Consider the following 11,499-nt stretch of genomic DNA (forward strand, 5'->3'; position numbering starts at 1 on the left):
CCCTTCCAGCGTGCGGTCATCACCCGCTCCTCTGATTCTCACCTACTTATCCTCGGTCTCAGGAGGCTGGGCCGGAGGGGCTCAGAGGAGCCTGTTAGTCCCTGACCAAGGGGCAGCCTGGGCCCCCAGTGCCCCACTCAGACACTGCCCCCAATGGCTTTCTGACCGTACCCTCACTCCAGCTGACCAGCTAGAGGGCCTTCTGACCCCTCTGCCTGCCTGCTGGTTTGGAAAAGCCTGATCTCGTCCCTCCCTCTTAGGGCTTCAGTTTCCCCATCTATAATTGTCTATGGTTCTGCGCCAAGCTGGGGTCCTGGCCAGCCGCCTCCATATGCTCAGTTTCCTCTGGGGCACACTTTAATATCCCTTTCCTCACAGGGGCTATAGTGCCGTCTTCCAGATGGATCAGCTGAGGCTCTGAGGAGTGGCAGAACTTGCCCGTGGGTACCGCCACCTGTCACAGGCTAACAGGAGGTCAGAGGTCAGGCCCCAGGGAGACCAGCTAGGATGCGCCTTCCAAAGGTGGCCTGGTCAGGAGGGGGGAGGAATGAAACGCGGCGCCTCTCAGACTCTCCACCGCATCGGGGAAAACTGAGGCCCGGATCAGCACCGGCTGGCCAGGGTCCCCCAGCACCAGGCCCCTGAGACCGCAGGGCCGGCCCGCCCGGGAAGGACTGGGTCCGCGGGCCGGCCCCCGCCTGGCCAGCCCTCCCCGCCCACCTCCCCCACCCTGGCCGCCAGCACGGGGCGAGTGCAGAACAAAAGACGTGGGGGCGGGGGCCGGGCGGGCGGGGGCGGGGCGGAGGCTATAAGGGGCGGCGGCCGGCGCGGCCCAGCAGGCCCAGCAGCCCCGGGGCGGATGGCTTGGGCCGCCCGGCTCCGCGGCGCGGCCCCGCGCGCCCTCCTGCTCCCGCTGCTGCTGCTGCTGCTCCCGCCGCCGCCGCTGTTGGCCCGGGCCCCGCGGTCGCCGGTGAGTGCCCGCCGCCAGCTGGCCACCCCCCACCGAGGGGCGCCGGGCACGCGGGCTGGGCCCGGTGGCCGAGCTGGACCCACGGGGATGCCCGGGGTGGCCCGGCGCGGCCCGTTACCCGAAAAGCTGTCTGGGTCCCTGGGGGCGTGATAGATAGTGAGCTTCCCGTCCCTGGAGGTGTGCAAGTGGAGCCTGCGCCGGGATCGCTCAGGCTGGTGAGCGGGACTCCGCACCCCCCTCCCAGCTCTGGGACCTGCTCCTCGGCGGCCCGGCCGAGATACTGGGGTGTGTGTTGGGGGAGGTACAGCGGGAGTGGCTACAGGGCCCCCTATTCACTGCAGGGACAAAGCCCAGCAGGTCTCAGGCTGGCGTCAGCCTCCAGATGTGTGGCCTCCGTGAGCACACCTCCAGGCTGGAGGGTTAAGGAAGCGCTGGGGAGGGCAGCCAGTGCCGGGGAAATGGGGTCTGAGCCTGGAGGAGGCGCCACCGCCTGGCACCTGAGAGTGGTGATATTGGGGAGCGTGGAGCCAGGAGGCAGCATGAGTGTGAGAGCTAGTGTGTGTTATATGAGTTGGGTGAGAAAGAAGGGGCCGAGAGCAGGGAGTCGAGACCCTCAGAGAGCAGGGCGTAGGGTCAGACAGGGAAGGGAGAGGAAGGTGTGATCTGGAGAGGAAGGAGGTCCCGGCATGTGTGACAGCCTGTGTGTGCCTGGGAAAACTGCACCCTCCTCTCCGGCTGGCGCTTGGGGGGACCAGTCCCCAGGGGCGGCCAGGTGGGCCTGGGGTCACAGCCTGGGCAACTGCAGGCCCAGAGCCCGCTGGGTACCCAGCCCACTCAGACGCCCAGCTGAGCATCCAGCCAGCCCAGGCAGGGATGGAGCATTAGGGAGGTGGCAGGTCGAGTCCAGTGAGGAGGGAGGGTCTGGCCAGTCTGGGCCCCTCTGTCCAGCCACGCCAGCTCTGCCCTCCCCTGCCCTGGCTATAGGAGCAGGAGAGGACAGAAGGGGTGGTGGGCACCTCAGTCCAGGGACCCTGCCTCTTTCCCAGCCCCTCCTGGTCCCCTAGACCTTGGGGCAGAGTCAGAAATCACCCTGGGTAGCTGTTGAATCCATGGGGTTCGGGTATAGGAGAGACCTGGGTTTGAACCACGTGACCCTAGGTGAGCCCTCTGGAGCCTCAGCACCCCCGACCCCAGTCTTGTCTGGGTGGGTGGGAGGCAAGAGTGCCTGCTGCTGGGCTGCAGAGTATATGAGGTGAGGCCAGGAGAGGGCTCAGCCAGGCACACTGGAGACGTCACCTGCAGCTGCTACTTTGCTGCTCGTGCGGTGTCAGTCGGGTCTGGGTCTGAGCTGGGCCGTTGTCTGTCACGCTGCAGATATGCAGGGAGCATTTGGGGTCGCCTCCGATGTGTTTATACCCGGACTGCTGTTGGCAGGGCCAGAAAAGCTCTGTAAATATTTATCCAACCCAGTTCACAGCCTTCAGGGTTGATGAAAGCCCCGCCGCCCAGTGGGGTGGATGCTGCCTTCCCTTCTGGAGCCAGCGGGGGGAGGTGGGGGGAGATGGACCTGCCTCCCCACTAGCGGTGTGACTTGGGCAGGTTGCTTGATCTCTCTGAGCCTCAGAGGGGCGTAGAATGGCGTGGTGATGCTCCCTGCCTTCCTCACAGTCTAACCAAATGCCCTCCCCTCAGGGTCACCTCCTGCCCACAGTAGAGAGAGTAGCTATGAGTAACTGTCCCGCTGGACCAACAGCAAACAGACCCAGCACTTTCCAGTCTGGGGTCCTCCCTCACTTCCCCTCTGCTAGGTACTTCCCATTTTCCTAATTGGAGGTTGACCCAGGGGCTGACCCCAAGTCTCTAGCTCAGCCAGGAGACTGAGTTCCCCAAGAAATTCCTCGAGTATGTTTGAGGCTGTGGTTTGGTGCCCGCCAGAGAAGGGTGGGGTGAAGGAGCTGGGCACCCTCCCCAGGGCAGGCTGAGGGAGGCAGCTGGCCGAGGAGGAGGCAGACCTTCTCCAAAGAGGCGCATTTCTCAGGAATGTGGATTTTGGAGACAGGCCAGAGCTGGGGGGATGGGGGGCTATGGGTGGGGAGGCATGAACCCCAGGTCTAAGCCCAGCTCTTGGCTGACTTGCTGTGTGACCCTGAGCCAAGACCTTGACCTCTCTGGGCTCTGTTTCTTCCACTGGGAAATGGGGTGATACCTGCTCCCCAATCCCCCAGGGCTGTAGATGAGGCCAGGCGTGGTCTATGCCCACCCCCCACCTCACTGCCTCCCAGCTGCCCTGGGGGGACTGGCACACCCATCTGAGGAATCAGGTTGCTGCGTGCCAGGCCTTGCAGCTAGGGAGGGCCCCTGGCCCCAGGCCGGAAAGGACTGGGGAAGAGAGTGCGGGAGGTCGGCAGGGCAGGGAGCATGTGTCCTATCCCAGCAATGGGAAACTGAGGCCAAGAGCCCTCAAATGGTGGGCTCCAAGAAAAAGAACCCACTGCCCAGGGGCCTTGATCCTAGTGCCTCCTGCTCATTCGCTCTCCAGTACCAATGAACGTGATGTGGGCGGGGAGCAAGAGGCCCCTGGCTCGTGGGTGGACCCAGCACGAGTCACTTTCCTCTCTGGGCCTGAGAGCTCCCTTCTAGCTGCAACTCCTTTGTTACGATTTAAAGTCTGGAAACTTCAGGGGAGCTGTAGGGAATTGGGTGGAGCAGATTCCCAGGTGTGGGAGGGGAGGGCCCACGGGGCAAGAAGCCAGACCAGGAAGAGGCTCTTCTCTGCGCCAGGTGCTGCAGCGGGCATTACAGATGGAGGTCATTTAGCCCTTTGCCATGGTACCATTCCCATCTGACAGATAGGAGAGTCGAGGCTAAGAGAGGACAGTGACTTGCCCACGGTCACTCCATCCAGGGTCTCCACAGCACAGAACTGGGCCTTCTGAATCTCAGCCCGTGGCTCTTTCTGCTGCACTGACAGTTCCATGATCCAGGGGTCCTCATGGGGGATCCATGAGGACTTGGTGCCTCGTGGGAGCAGGAAAGGAAGGCACACCCACCCTCCCTCTGTGGCTGGCTGCTCAGGCGTCGCTGGTGGGGCAGAGGAGAGGAGCAATTTCTGCTCGCGGGCATAAACAGAGCTTTCAGGCTGGGCTCTGGGCTCTTTGGGGCTCCCAGGAACGACGCAGCCCTGGCCTTCCTGGGGAGGGTCCTCAGACCCTGGCCAGGGTTGGGGGTAAGGAATCTATTTATCCTAGAGGTCTATGGGCTAGACCTTCCTGGGGAGAGGAAGGTGCAGGCCGTCATGGCTCGTCACATAAGTCTGGGGTCCACATCCTTGATGTGAGACCTGGCATGCGTATCCTCCCCAACTTATGCCGGGGATGGGGGTGGGGGAGGTTCAGTGAACCTGCCTCCAGAGTGCCTGGGAAGTGGCAGGTACTTAATCATTTCCCCTTCCTTCTCTTCTGTCACCAAGGTGAGGCCAGCATGGGTCCCTCCTCCAGGGGTAGGGTGACCCCAGCCTGAAGAGCAGAGCAGAGTAGCAAGTAGCGGGTGGGCTGTGAGTGCAGACAGCCCGCCACCTGCCAGCTGTGCCCCCCACAAGTTGTTTAACTTCTCTGGGCTCCGGGTCCTCACCTGAGAAATGGGGATGATGACTGCAGAGATGGTGGGAGGTCCCATCAGGGCCTGAGAGCGTGTCCGTGGAGCAGTTGGCAGCGTCCTAGCCTAGATACGGGTGAGCTGCAACAGCCATCAGTACTTAGTACTGGCACACTCAGTATGGCTGGGCTCTGCCAGGTGATCAGCCGTTCAAGAAGCAACTCTGAAATGGGGAAAACTGGCCCAGGGCCTCACACCCCAGAAGCTCCAGGTGTCTAGAGGACCCCTTCATCATGGGGAGTCCTTGGGGGTTGAGTGGCTCCAGGGTGTTGAGTTCTTGGTGGCTCTGGAATCGGGAGCTGGGGGGGTTAGGACGCTCATCAGAGCTCTGGGGCACCCAGGGCCTGGGAGAGCCGCCAGAGACTGAGGCCAAGGGTGGGGCCCGGGTGGCCCAGCTCCCGCCCCAAATATGGCTGTGGGGAGGCCACAGCGGCCCTGACCAGACAGGCCCAGACTAGACAGGCGCTGAGTCTCTTAGCAGACGGCACTGCTCTGTGCCTCTCCCCCAGCTTTACTATGTCCCAAGCCGGGCCTTTGCCCCCTGCCTGGGATGCTAGAGTCCTCACCTGGCCCGGCCATGCCCTTGCTGGGTGACCCCGCTGGGTCTCTCTACCTCTCTGAGCTTCTGTTTTTTCCATGCATGAGAACTGCGACCTCCATCCTGGGAGTCTCGGAGGGTGGGAGCTCCAGGTCAGAATCACTGTTTGTGGTCCATGGGCTCTGGCACGGTGGGGCTGGGTGTCTGGTAACTGTCTGCCCCACATACCCCCGTGGAGGGGGCAAACAGAGCACATCTAGCCCCGCCGTGTACCCAGCCCTGGCAGGGCGTGAGCAAGACTGCCCCCAGCAATCAGACCTCAGTTCCCGGTGCCCTTCGCACTTTGTGTGCACTGCCTGGTTCATCCTCAGATCCACGCTCTGGGGAAGTATCGTCCCCATTTGTCAGGTGAGCAGATTGAGGCAGGACTGCAGCCGCTCCACGCTGGGGAGTGGCTGCAGTGGCTGTCCTGGGCAGGAGCCAGCTCACGTAACTGGAGAGGGCAGAGTGGGGGCCGGGGGCACCCAGGAAGAAAGGGAGGTGGAAAGGTATCTGCTGGGGGCGTGGAGGGGGAGCTTCCCTGGCCTTTCCTTGGAAGCTTTGTGGGGTCCCTTCCTGGGTGTGTGAAGAGTACAGTCAGGGCTGCACCCCGATCCAGTCCTCACCAGCCCAAATGGCGGGAGTAGGTGCCCGGCAGCCCAGGCCCTCCACAAGGGGGCAGGAGGCGGTAGGAGGCCTTGGAATCAGCATCTGGACGCCAGTCAGCCTGTGCCAAAGGGCCCTGCTGCGTGACGGCCTCAGCTTGGCCATCGACACGGCCGGCTGGGGTCAAGTGAGGGTGCACTGACCATCCACACCTCTGACCATGGGCCACCAGGACCCAAGGCTTGAGCAGGTCCCTGCATCCTCTCTCCCGCACAGGATGCCCACCGCCGCCACCCAGTGAGAAGGGGTCCACAGCCCTGGCGTGAAGCTCCTCCCAGCAGCCCGGCATCTGCCCCAACCGCCCAGGAGGCCCCTCAGCCTGCCGCCGGCCCCAGACCTCCCCGCTGCGGCGTGCCTGACCCGCTGGACGGGCCGAGCGCCCACAACCGACAAAAGCGGTTTGTGCTGTCGGGCGGGCGCTGGGAAAAGACAGACCTCACCTACAGGTAGGGCCAGGGGCTGCGAGCAGGCTCTCGCCCTCCACCTACCGCCCTCACCCTGCTTCTTGAGACACACTTGTGCCAGATCCCCAAGGTAACAGGCGGGTGTATCCACTGGCCCCCGAGCCCCCTGGGTCAACACCCCAAATCCACACTTAGATGCTCACACAGATGGTACCCCCTGTACCCATGCTCTCCCTCAGCAGAGGAGTCTCAGCACATGCCTGGTCACACCGTAGACATGTGGGGACACAGCCTTCAGTCAGCCAGGCAGTCTCTGTGGGGATGCACTAAGGGCCAGGTCCTGGGATTCTGTGGTGAATGAGGCAGACACGGCCCCTCCTCTCAGCGAGCTAGGTGTTATCCACACCGGGTTCATATCTATCGCTGCAACTTGGGATCCGAGCAGGTAGGGAGCAGCAGTGGCAGGACAGGTAATAGCTCAGGTGACCTGAGGCCCCTCAGGGTGATGCAGCGGGGCTCATCCTGGGAGAGAAGGTGTGAATACTGGTGTGGTGCCCCGAGGCATTGGAGCCGAGACTGCTGGGGGCTCTGGAAATATCCTGGGTGGGGAGCTGGGAACCAGGAGGGGGCAGGTCTAGGGCCCAAGGTCTCTCCACAGTGAGTGGTATAGTCAGGTCTAGAAGGTGGGCCTCGGGGCTCCTGGTCCTGTGTTCTTTCCACCCAATGCAGATACTCATGGGCACCTGAGGACGCAAACCCACACAAAGATGTGCCCATGTGGCAGAGGGACTGGTGTGCCACACCTGAGGCCCAGGGCACACCTGGCCTGTGTCGTGCATGCCTGCTCCCCCACTGAGCAGCATCCAGGGGCAACTCCTGGCCCAACAGCCATCAGGGGCTGACGCTGCCCCATGAGCCAGGTCCAGGCCCCTGCTCCTCCCCCAGGATCCTCCGGTTCCCATGGCAGCTGGTGCGGGAACAGGTGCGGCAGACGGTGGCAGAGGCCCTACAGGTATGGAGTGATGTGACGCCACTCACCTTTACCGAGGTGCACGAGGGCCACGCTGACATCATGATCGACTTCACCAGGTGAGCCAGTGGCCGGGGACCCCTCTAGGAATGAGCCCCACCCATCAGCAGCCACTGACTCTGCCCCCACCCCCCTGCAGGTACTGGCATGGAGACAACCTGCCATTTGATGGACCTGGGGGCATCCTGGCCCACGCCTTCTTCCCCAAGACCCACCGAGAAGGGGATGTCCACTTCGACTATGACGAGACCTGGACAATCGGGGACAACCAGGGTATGGGCTGGGGACCCACTTTCCAGATGGGGCTACTGAACATCATAGAGAATGGGGACTTGCCGAGGTCCCTGAGCTGGGCCCGCAGCTCAGTGTCTTGCTGCAGGAGCTCGGGGATTGCTGGGCTATCTCCCTTTTCCAGGCACAGACCTCCTGCAGGTGGCAGCCCACGAATTTGGCCATGTGCTTGGGCTGCAGCACACGACAGCTGCTAAGGCCCTCATGTCCCCTTTCTACACCTTCCGATACCCGCTGAGCCTCAGCCCGGATGACCGCAGGGGCATCCAGCACCTCTACGGCCGGCCTCGACTAGCCCCTACCTCTAGGCCCCCAGACCTGGGCCCCGGGGCCGGGGTGGACACCAACGAGATTGCACCACTGGAGGTGAGGCCCAGGAGGGTGGGGAGGGAGGAGGTGAGGCCCTGCTTCCAGCCCCGACCCCCACTGCTGGCCTCTGTGGCTCCAGTGCAGGCTCTTTTTGACCCTTCTCTCCTACCCCAGCCAGATGCCCCACCAGATGCCTGCCAGGTCTCCTTTGATGCGGTCGCCACCATCCGCGGCGAACTCTTCTTCTTCAAGGCAGGCTTTGTATGGCGGCTGCGTGGGGGCCAGCTGCAGCCTGGCTACCCTGCGCTGGCCTCGCGCCACTGGCAGGGGCTGCCCACCTCCGTGGATGCAGCCTTCGAGGATGCCCAGGGCCACATCTGGTTCTTCCAAGGTGAGTGGGGGCTGGAGGTCACACTTCAGGAATATCATGGTCAAGGGTAGGGACAGACGGCAGACATGATGAACAGATGGAGTGTGCCTCGAACTCTTGGGGCCAAGGAAGAGTATGGCTCACTCCTCTGGGCACAGCTGGGAGGCTTCCTAGAGGAAGCGGCTCTCGAGGTTGGAGTAGAATTGAAGGTATCACACCCCATGGAGCATGTGTGATTATTACCCCTGGTCTAGAGATGAGGCTCCGGGGCTCAGAGGTGGTGAAGTGACCTGCATGAGGACACAGCTTGGAAAAGGCAGAGAGGGATGTGATCTGGGTCTGGCAGAGACGAGAGCCTGGAGCATTGCGGGCAGCTATGCTGCCCAGCTAGGGCCTGCTGCGGCAGGGCTGGGCCCAGGGATGGGCAGCAGGTGCCTGTCCGGGGCAGCCAAGTGCAGGGAAGGAGCAGGAGCCCAGGCGGCCTCTCTGCTGCTTAAACTTCCCCACGTGTACCTCCCAGTGCCTGCATTGCCCAATGTCCTACTTGGGGGTGGGGGGTGCCAAGCAGGCATTGCTGGCCTTCATGTTTTATGGACAAGGAAACTGAGGCTGGGAAAGTCCGTGGCCATGGTGGTGGCTGGGCGGGTCCACAGTGGCTGGATGTGGCAGTTGGGCAGCTTGTTGCAGCCTCCACTCTCTAACAGGAGCTCAATACTGGGTATACGATGGTGAGAAGCCAGTCCTGGGCCCCGCACCCCTCTCTGAGCTGGGCCTACTGGGGTCCCTGGTCCACGCCGCCCTGGTCTGGGGCCCCGAGAAGAACAAGATCTACTTCTTCCGAGGCGGAGACTACTGGCGCTTCCACCCCAGCACCCGCCGTGTGGACAGCCCTGTGCCCCGCCGGGCCACCGACTGGCGAGGGGTGCCCTCTGAGATCGACGCTGCCTTCCAGGATGCTGACGGTGCGCTGGGGGTGGGGTGGCTGGGGGAAGCGGGGTGGTGGCTGCATCTCTCACCGGTGGTGGCTGGGCATTAGCTCTCATTGTGGGTCCTCTGCCTGGCGAACTCCTTCTCCACCCCCTCCTCGTGCCAGGGCAGTGCTAGACCCCTGTGCTGCAGATGAGGAGAGGTGCAAGGACTTGCCGAGGTCCCTCGGTCGTGCCTGGTGAAGTAATAACTGCTGCTTGCTGAGGGCCAATGAGGCTCTGGGCACAGTGCTGAGCTCTGTACACGTCTCATGCGATTTCCCAATGCAGCATCTGTTATGAACCCAGTTTCCAGAAGAGCAAACAGAGATTCAGGTGGTGAGGTACCTAACCGGGGCCACCAAGGTGGACAGAACCAGGACCTCCACGCAGGCAGTCCCTGCTTCTAGCCAAGAGCCACCTGCCTCCTGTGATCTTGAAGCACTAGATCTGGGACTCACAGTCCAGCGCTCTCTCCCGTGTCCCCCCTTTGCTTCTGTGCTCCCCCACATCGGGACCTGCTGGGAGAGCTGTCCTGTAGTGGCCTCGGGCTCCTGGGCTCCAGGTTGCCAGTGTCCCCCATCTGACTCAAGGCACAGGAGAGGTGGTGAGAGGGGTGGGATTTGCTTTTCTGAGGGGCAGGAGTTGGGCCTCCGAGGCTCTGGCCTCTGTCAGGCTGGGTGGTAGCTCAGATCAGACCCTGTGGCAGGCAGAAGGGCTTGCCCAAAGGGAGGTTTTGGAAGGGACACCCTGGGGTCTACAGGTTTCAAGGAACTCAGCAGTGGCCAAGGTCTGCCCACTGGGACTTGCCCCTGTGTCCACCCGCCCCGCCTGACCCTCCTGTCTCCTCAGGCTATGCCTACTTCCTGCGCGGCCGCCTCTACTGGAAGTTTGACCCTGTGAAGGTGAAGGCCCTGGAGGGCTTCCCCCGCCTCGTGGGCCCCGACTTCTTTGGGTGTACCGAGCCTGCCAATACTTTCCGCTAACCACGGCTTGGATGTCCTCAGGGCCCCTAACCCCTGCCAGGACACTGACATCGGCTGGAGACCATGGCCACCTTTGTGGCTGTGGGCCCTGGGCGCGGCATGGAGCTGTGCCTACTCGGGGGTTGGAGGGGAGGCGGGCACTGCCATCAGGACTGCAGGAAGGGCCGCGCGGGTCGTGGCCACTGCCAGTGACTGCCTCAGACTGGGCAGGGAGGCTCCGGCATTAAGGGTGAGGGTGGCCTCAGGCCAGCTCCACCCAACCTGTGCTGGTCACAGTCAAACCCAGCTGCCTTGGGTCTCTGTCCCCATCCTTCAGAGTAGCACCTCAGCGGGGCTGGGAGAGTTGGAGCCCTCACTGTCCTGGCTGTGGGGTAACACAGGGTGCTGGCATGTGAGTCCCAGGGCACTGTGCCTTCTGTCTTTTCCTGAGAAGTCAGCTCTGGTAGGTGCTTGGAACTGGCTGCCTTCCAGTTGGTGGTTCTGGAGACCTGTTCCCCAGGATCTAGGGCACAAGGGCCAGGCAGCTGGGGAGGGGGGTGCTTCCTGCCAGAGACCCTGGGACCTGGAGGCCCCAACATACCTCAATCCTATCACGGGTCGGATCCTCTCCAGCCCTCACCCCACACCAAGCCCTCCAAAGCCATGTAAATGTGTACAGTGTGTATAAAGGCTTTTCTTTTCTTTCTTTTTTTTTTTTTTTTTTTACTGAAGACTGTCATTAAACATGCTCATTTTCTACCTGCCTGCCTGGGGTGTCTCTGTGACTGCAAGGGCAGGATGGGGGGAGAGCTGGGCCAGGGAGGTGGGAGGACTGGCTGGGAACCTGCTCTGCCCCTGCCTCCCCAATGGCCCCTCATACCCTCGTCCACCAAGTGGTGGTCACTCTTTCTGATCATGCCACGCTCCAGCCCCTATCCTGCCGCTGTCAAGACACACAACAAAACTCATGGTTACCACCGGCAACAATTCCTAGCTCTCCAGGGTCTCCTCGCCTGCCACCCAGCCCCACGCGAATGTTCTTCGGAGTGGCACCTACCACGGCCGCCATTTATCAGATGGAACCATAGGAAATTGTCAGCAGTGGGCCGTTTTTGACCTACTGCAATTGTTCAACCGGATACACGGATGCTTTGATGCTTTCCAGTGTGTCAGGCCCCGCTCCAGCTGTAAGCGCCCCAGGGCAGGGCTGTCTGGCTTCAGTGCACCCGGCTTGTGATAGGCATAAAGCGCAGAGTTAAGGAGGGAATGGAGACAGTCCCCCCCGCCCCCGCCAACCC

General features: G+C 62.4%; 1 protein-coding gene across 2 annotated transcripts; it reads left to right on the plus strand.

Moving 5' to 3' along the window:
• Window positions 1-843: 843 nt before the first annotated feature.
• Window positions 844-10,960, plus strand: MMP11 (matrix metallopeptidase 11). 2 transcript variants are annotated; one of them, XM_032602412.1, is made up of 8 exons: window positions 844-970; window positions 6,084-6,313; window positions 7,217-7,360; window positions 7,441-7,574; window positions 7,717-7,958; window positions 8,076-8,292; window positions 8,976-9,233; window positions 10,089-10,960. In XM_032602412.1, exons 1-8 carry the CDS (start codon window positions 860-862, stop codon window positions 10,220-10,222), a joined length of 1,470 nt encoding a protein of 489 aa, XP_032458303.1. In that variant the 5' UTR covers window positions 844-859; the 3' UTR covers window positions 10,223-10,960. The 2 variants fall into 2 exon arrangements, with proteins under 2 accessions (XP_032458303.1, XP_032458304.1); XM_032602413.1 differs by having other exon boundaries at window positions 850-970; window positions 8,080-8,292.
• The last annotated feature ends 539 nt before the right edge of the window (window positions 10,961-11,499 follow it).

The sequence above is a fragment of the Phocoena sinus genome, chromosome 14, assembly GCF_008692025.1.
Source record: "Phocoena sinus isolate mPhoSin1 chromosome 14, mPhoSin1.pri, whole genome shotgun sequence".
Taxonomy (NCBI): domain Eukaryota; kingdom Metazoa; phylum Chordata; class Mammalia; order Artiodactyla; family Phocoenidae; genus Phocoena; species Phocoena sinus.

What these genes read in the sequence shown, in the direction of transcription:
- MMP11 (XM_032602412.1), top strand. Translation starts at nt 860, where the DNA reads ATGGCTTGGGCCGCCCGGCTCCGCGGCGCGGCCCCGCGCGCCCTCCTG. An exon ending in ACGAGATTGCACCACTGGAG is followed by an intron (nt 7,959 to 8,075) that starts GTGAGGCCCAGG and finishes CTCCTACCCCAG; the next exon opens with CCAGATGCCCCACCAGATGC. An exon ending in CCACATCTGGTTCTTCCAAG is followed by an intron (nt 8,293 to 8,975) that starts GTGAGTGGGGGC and finishes ACTCTCTAACAG; the next exon opens with GAGCTCAATACTGGGTATAC.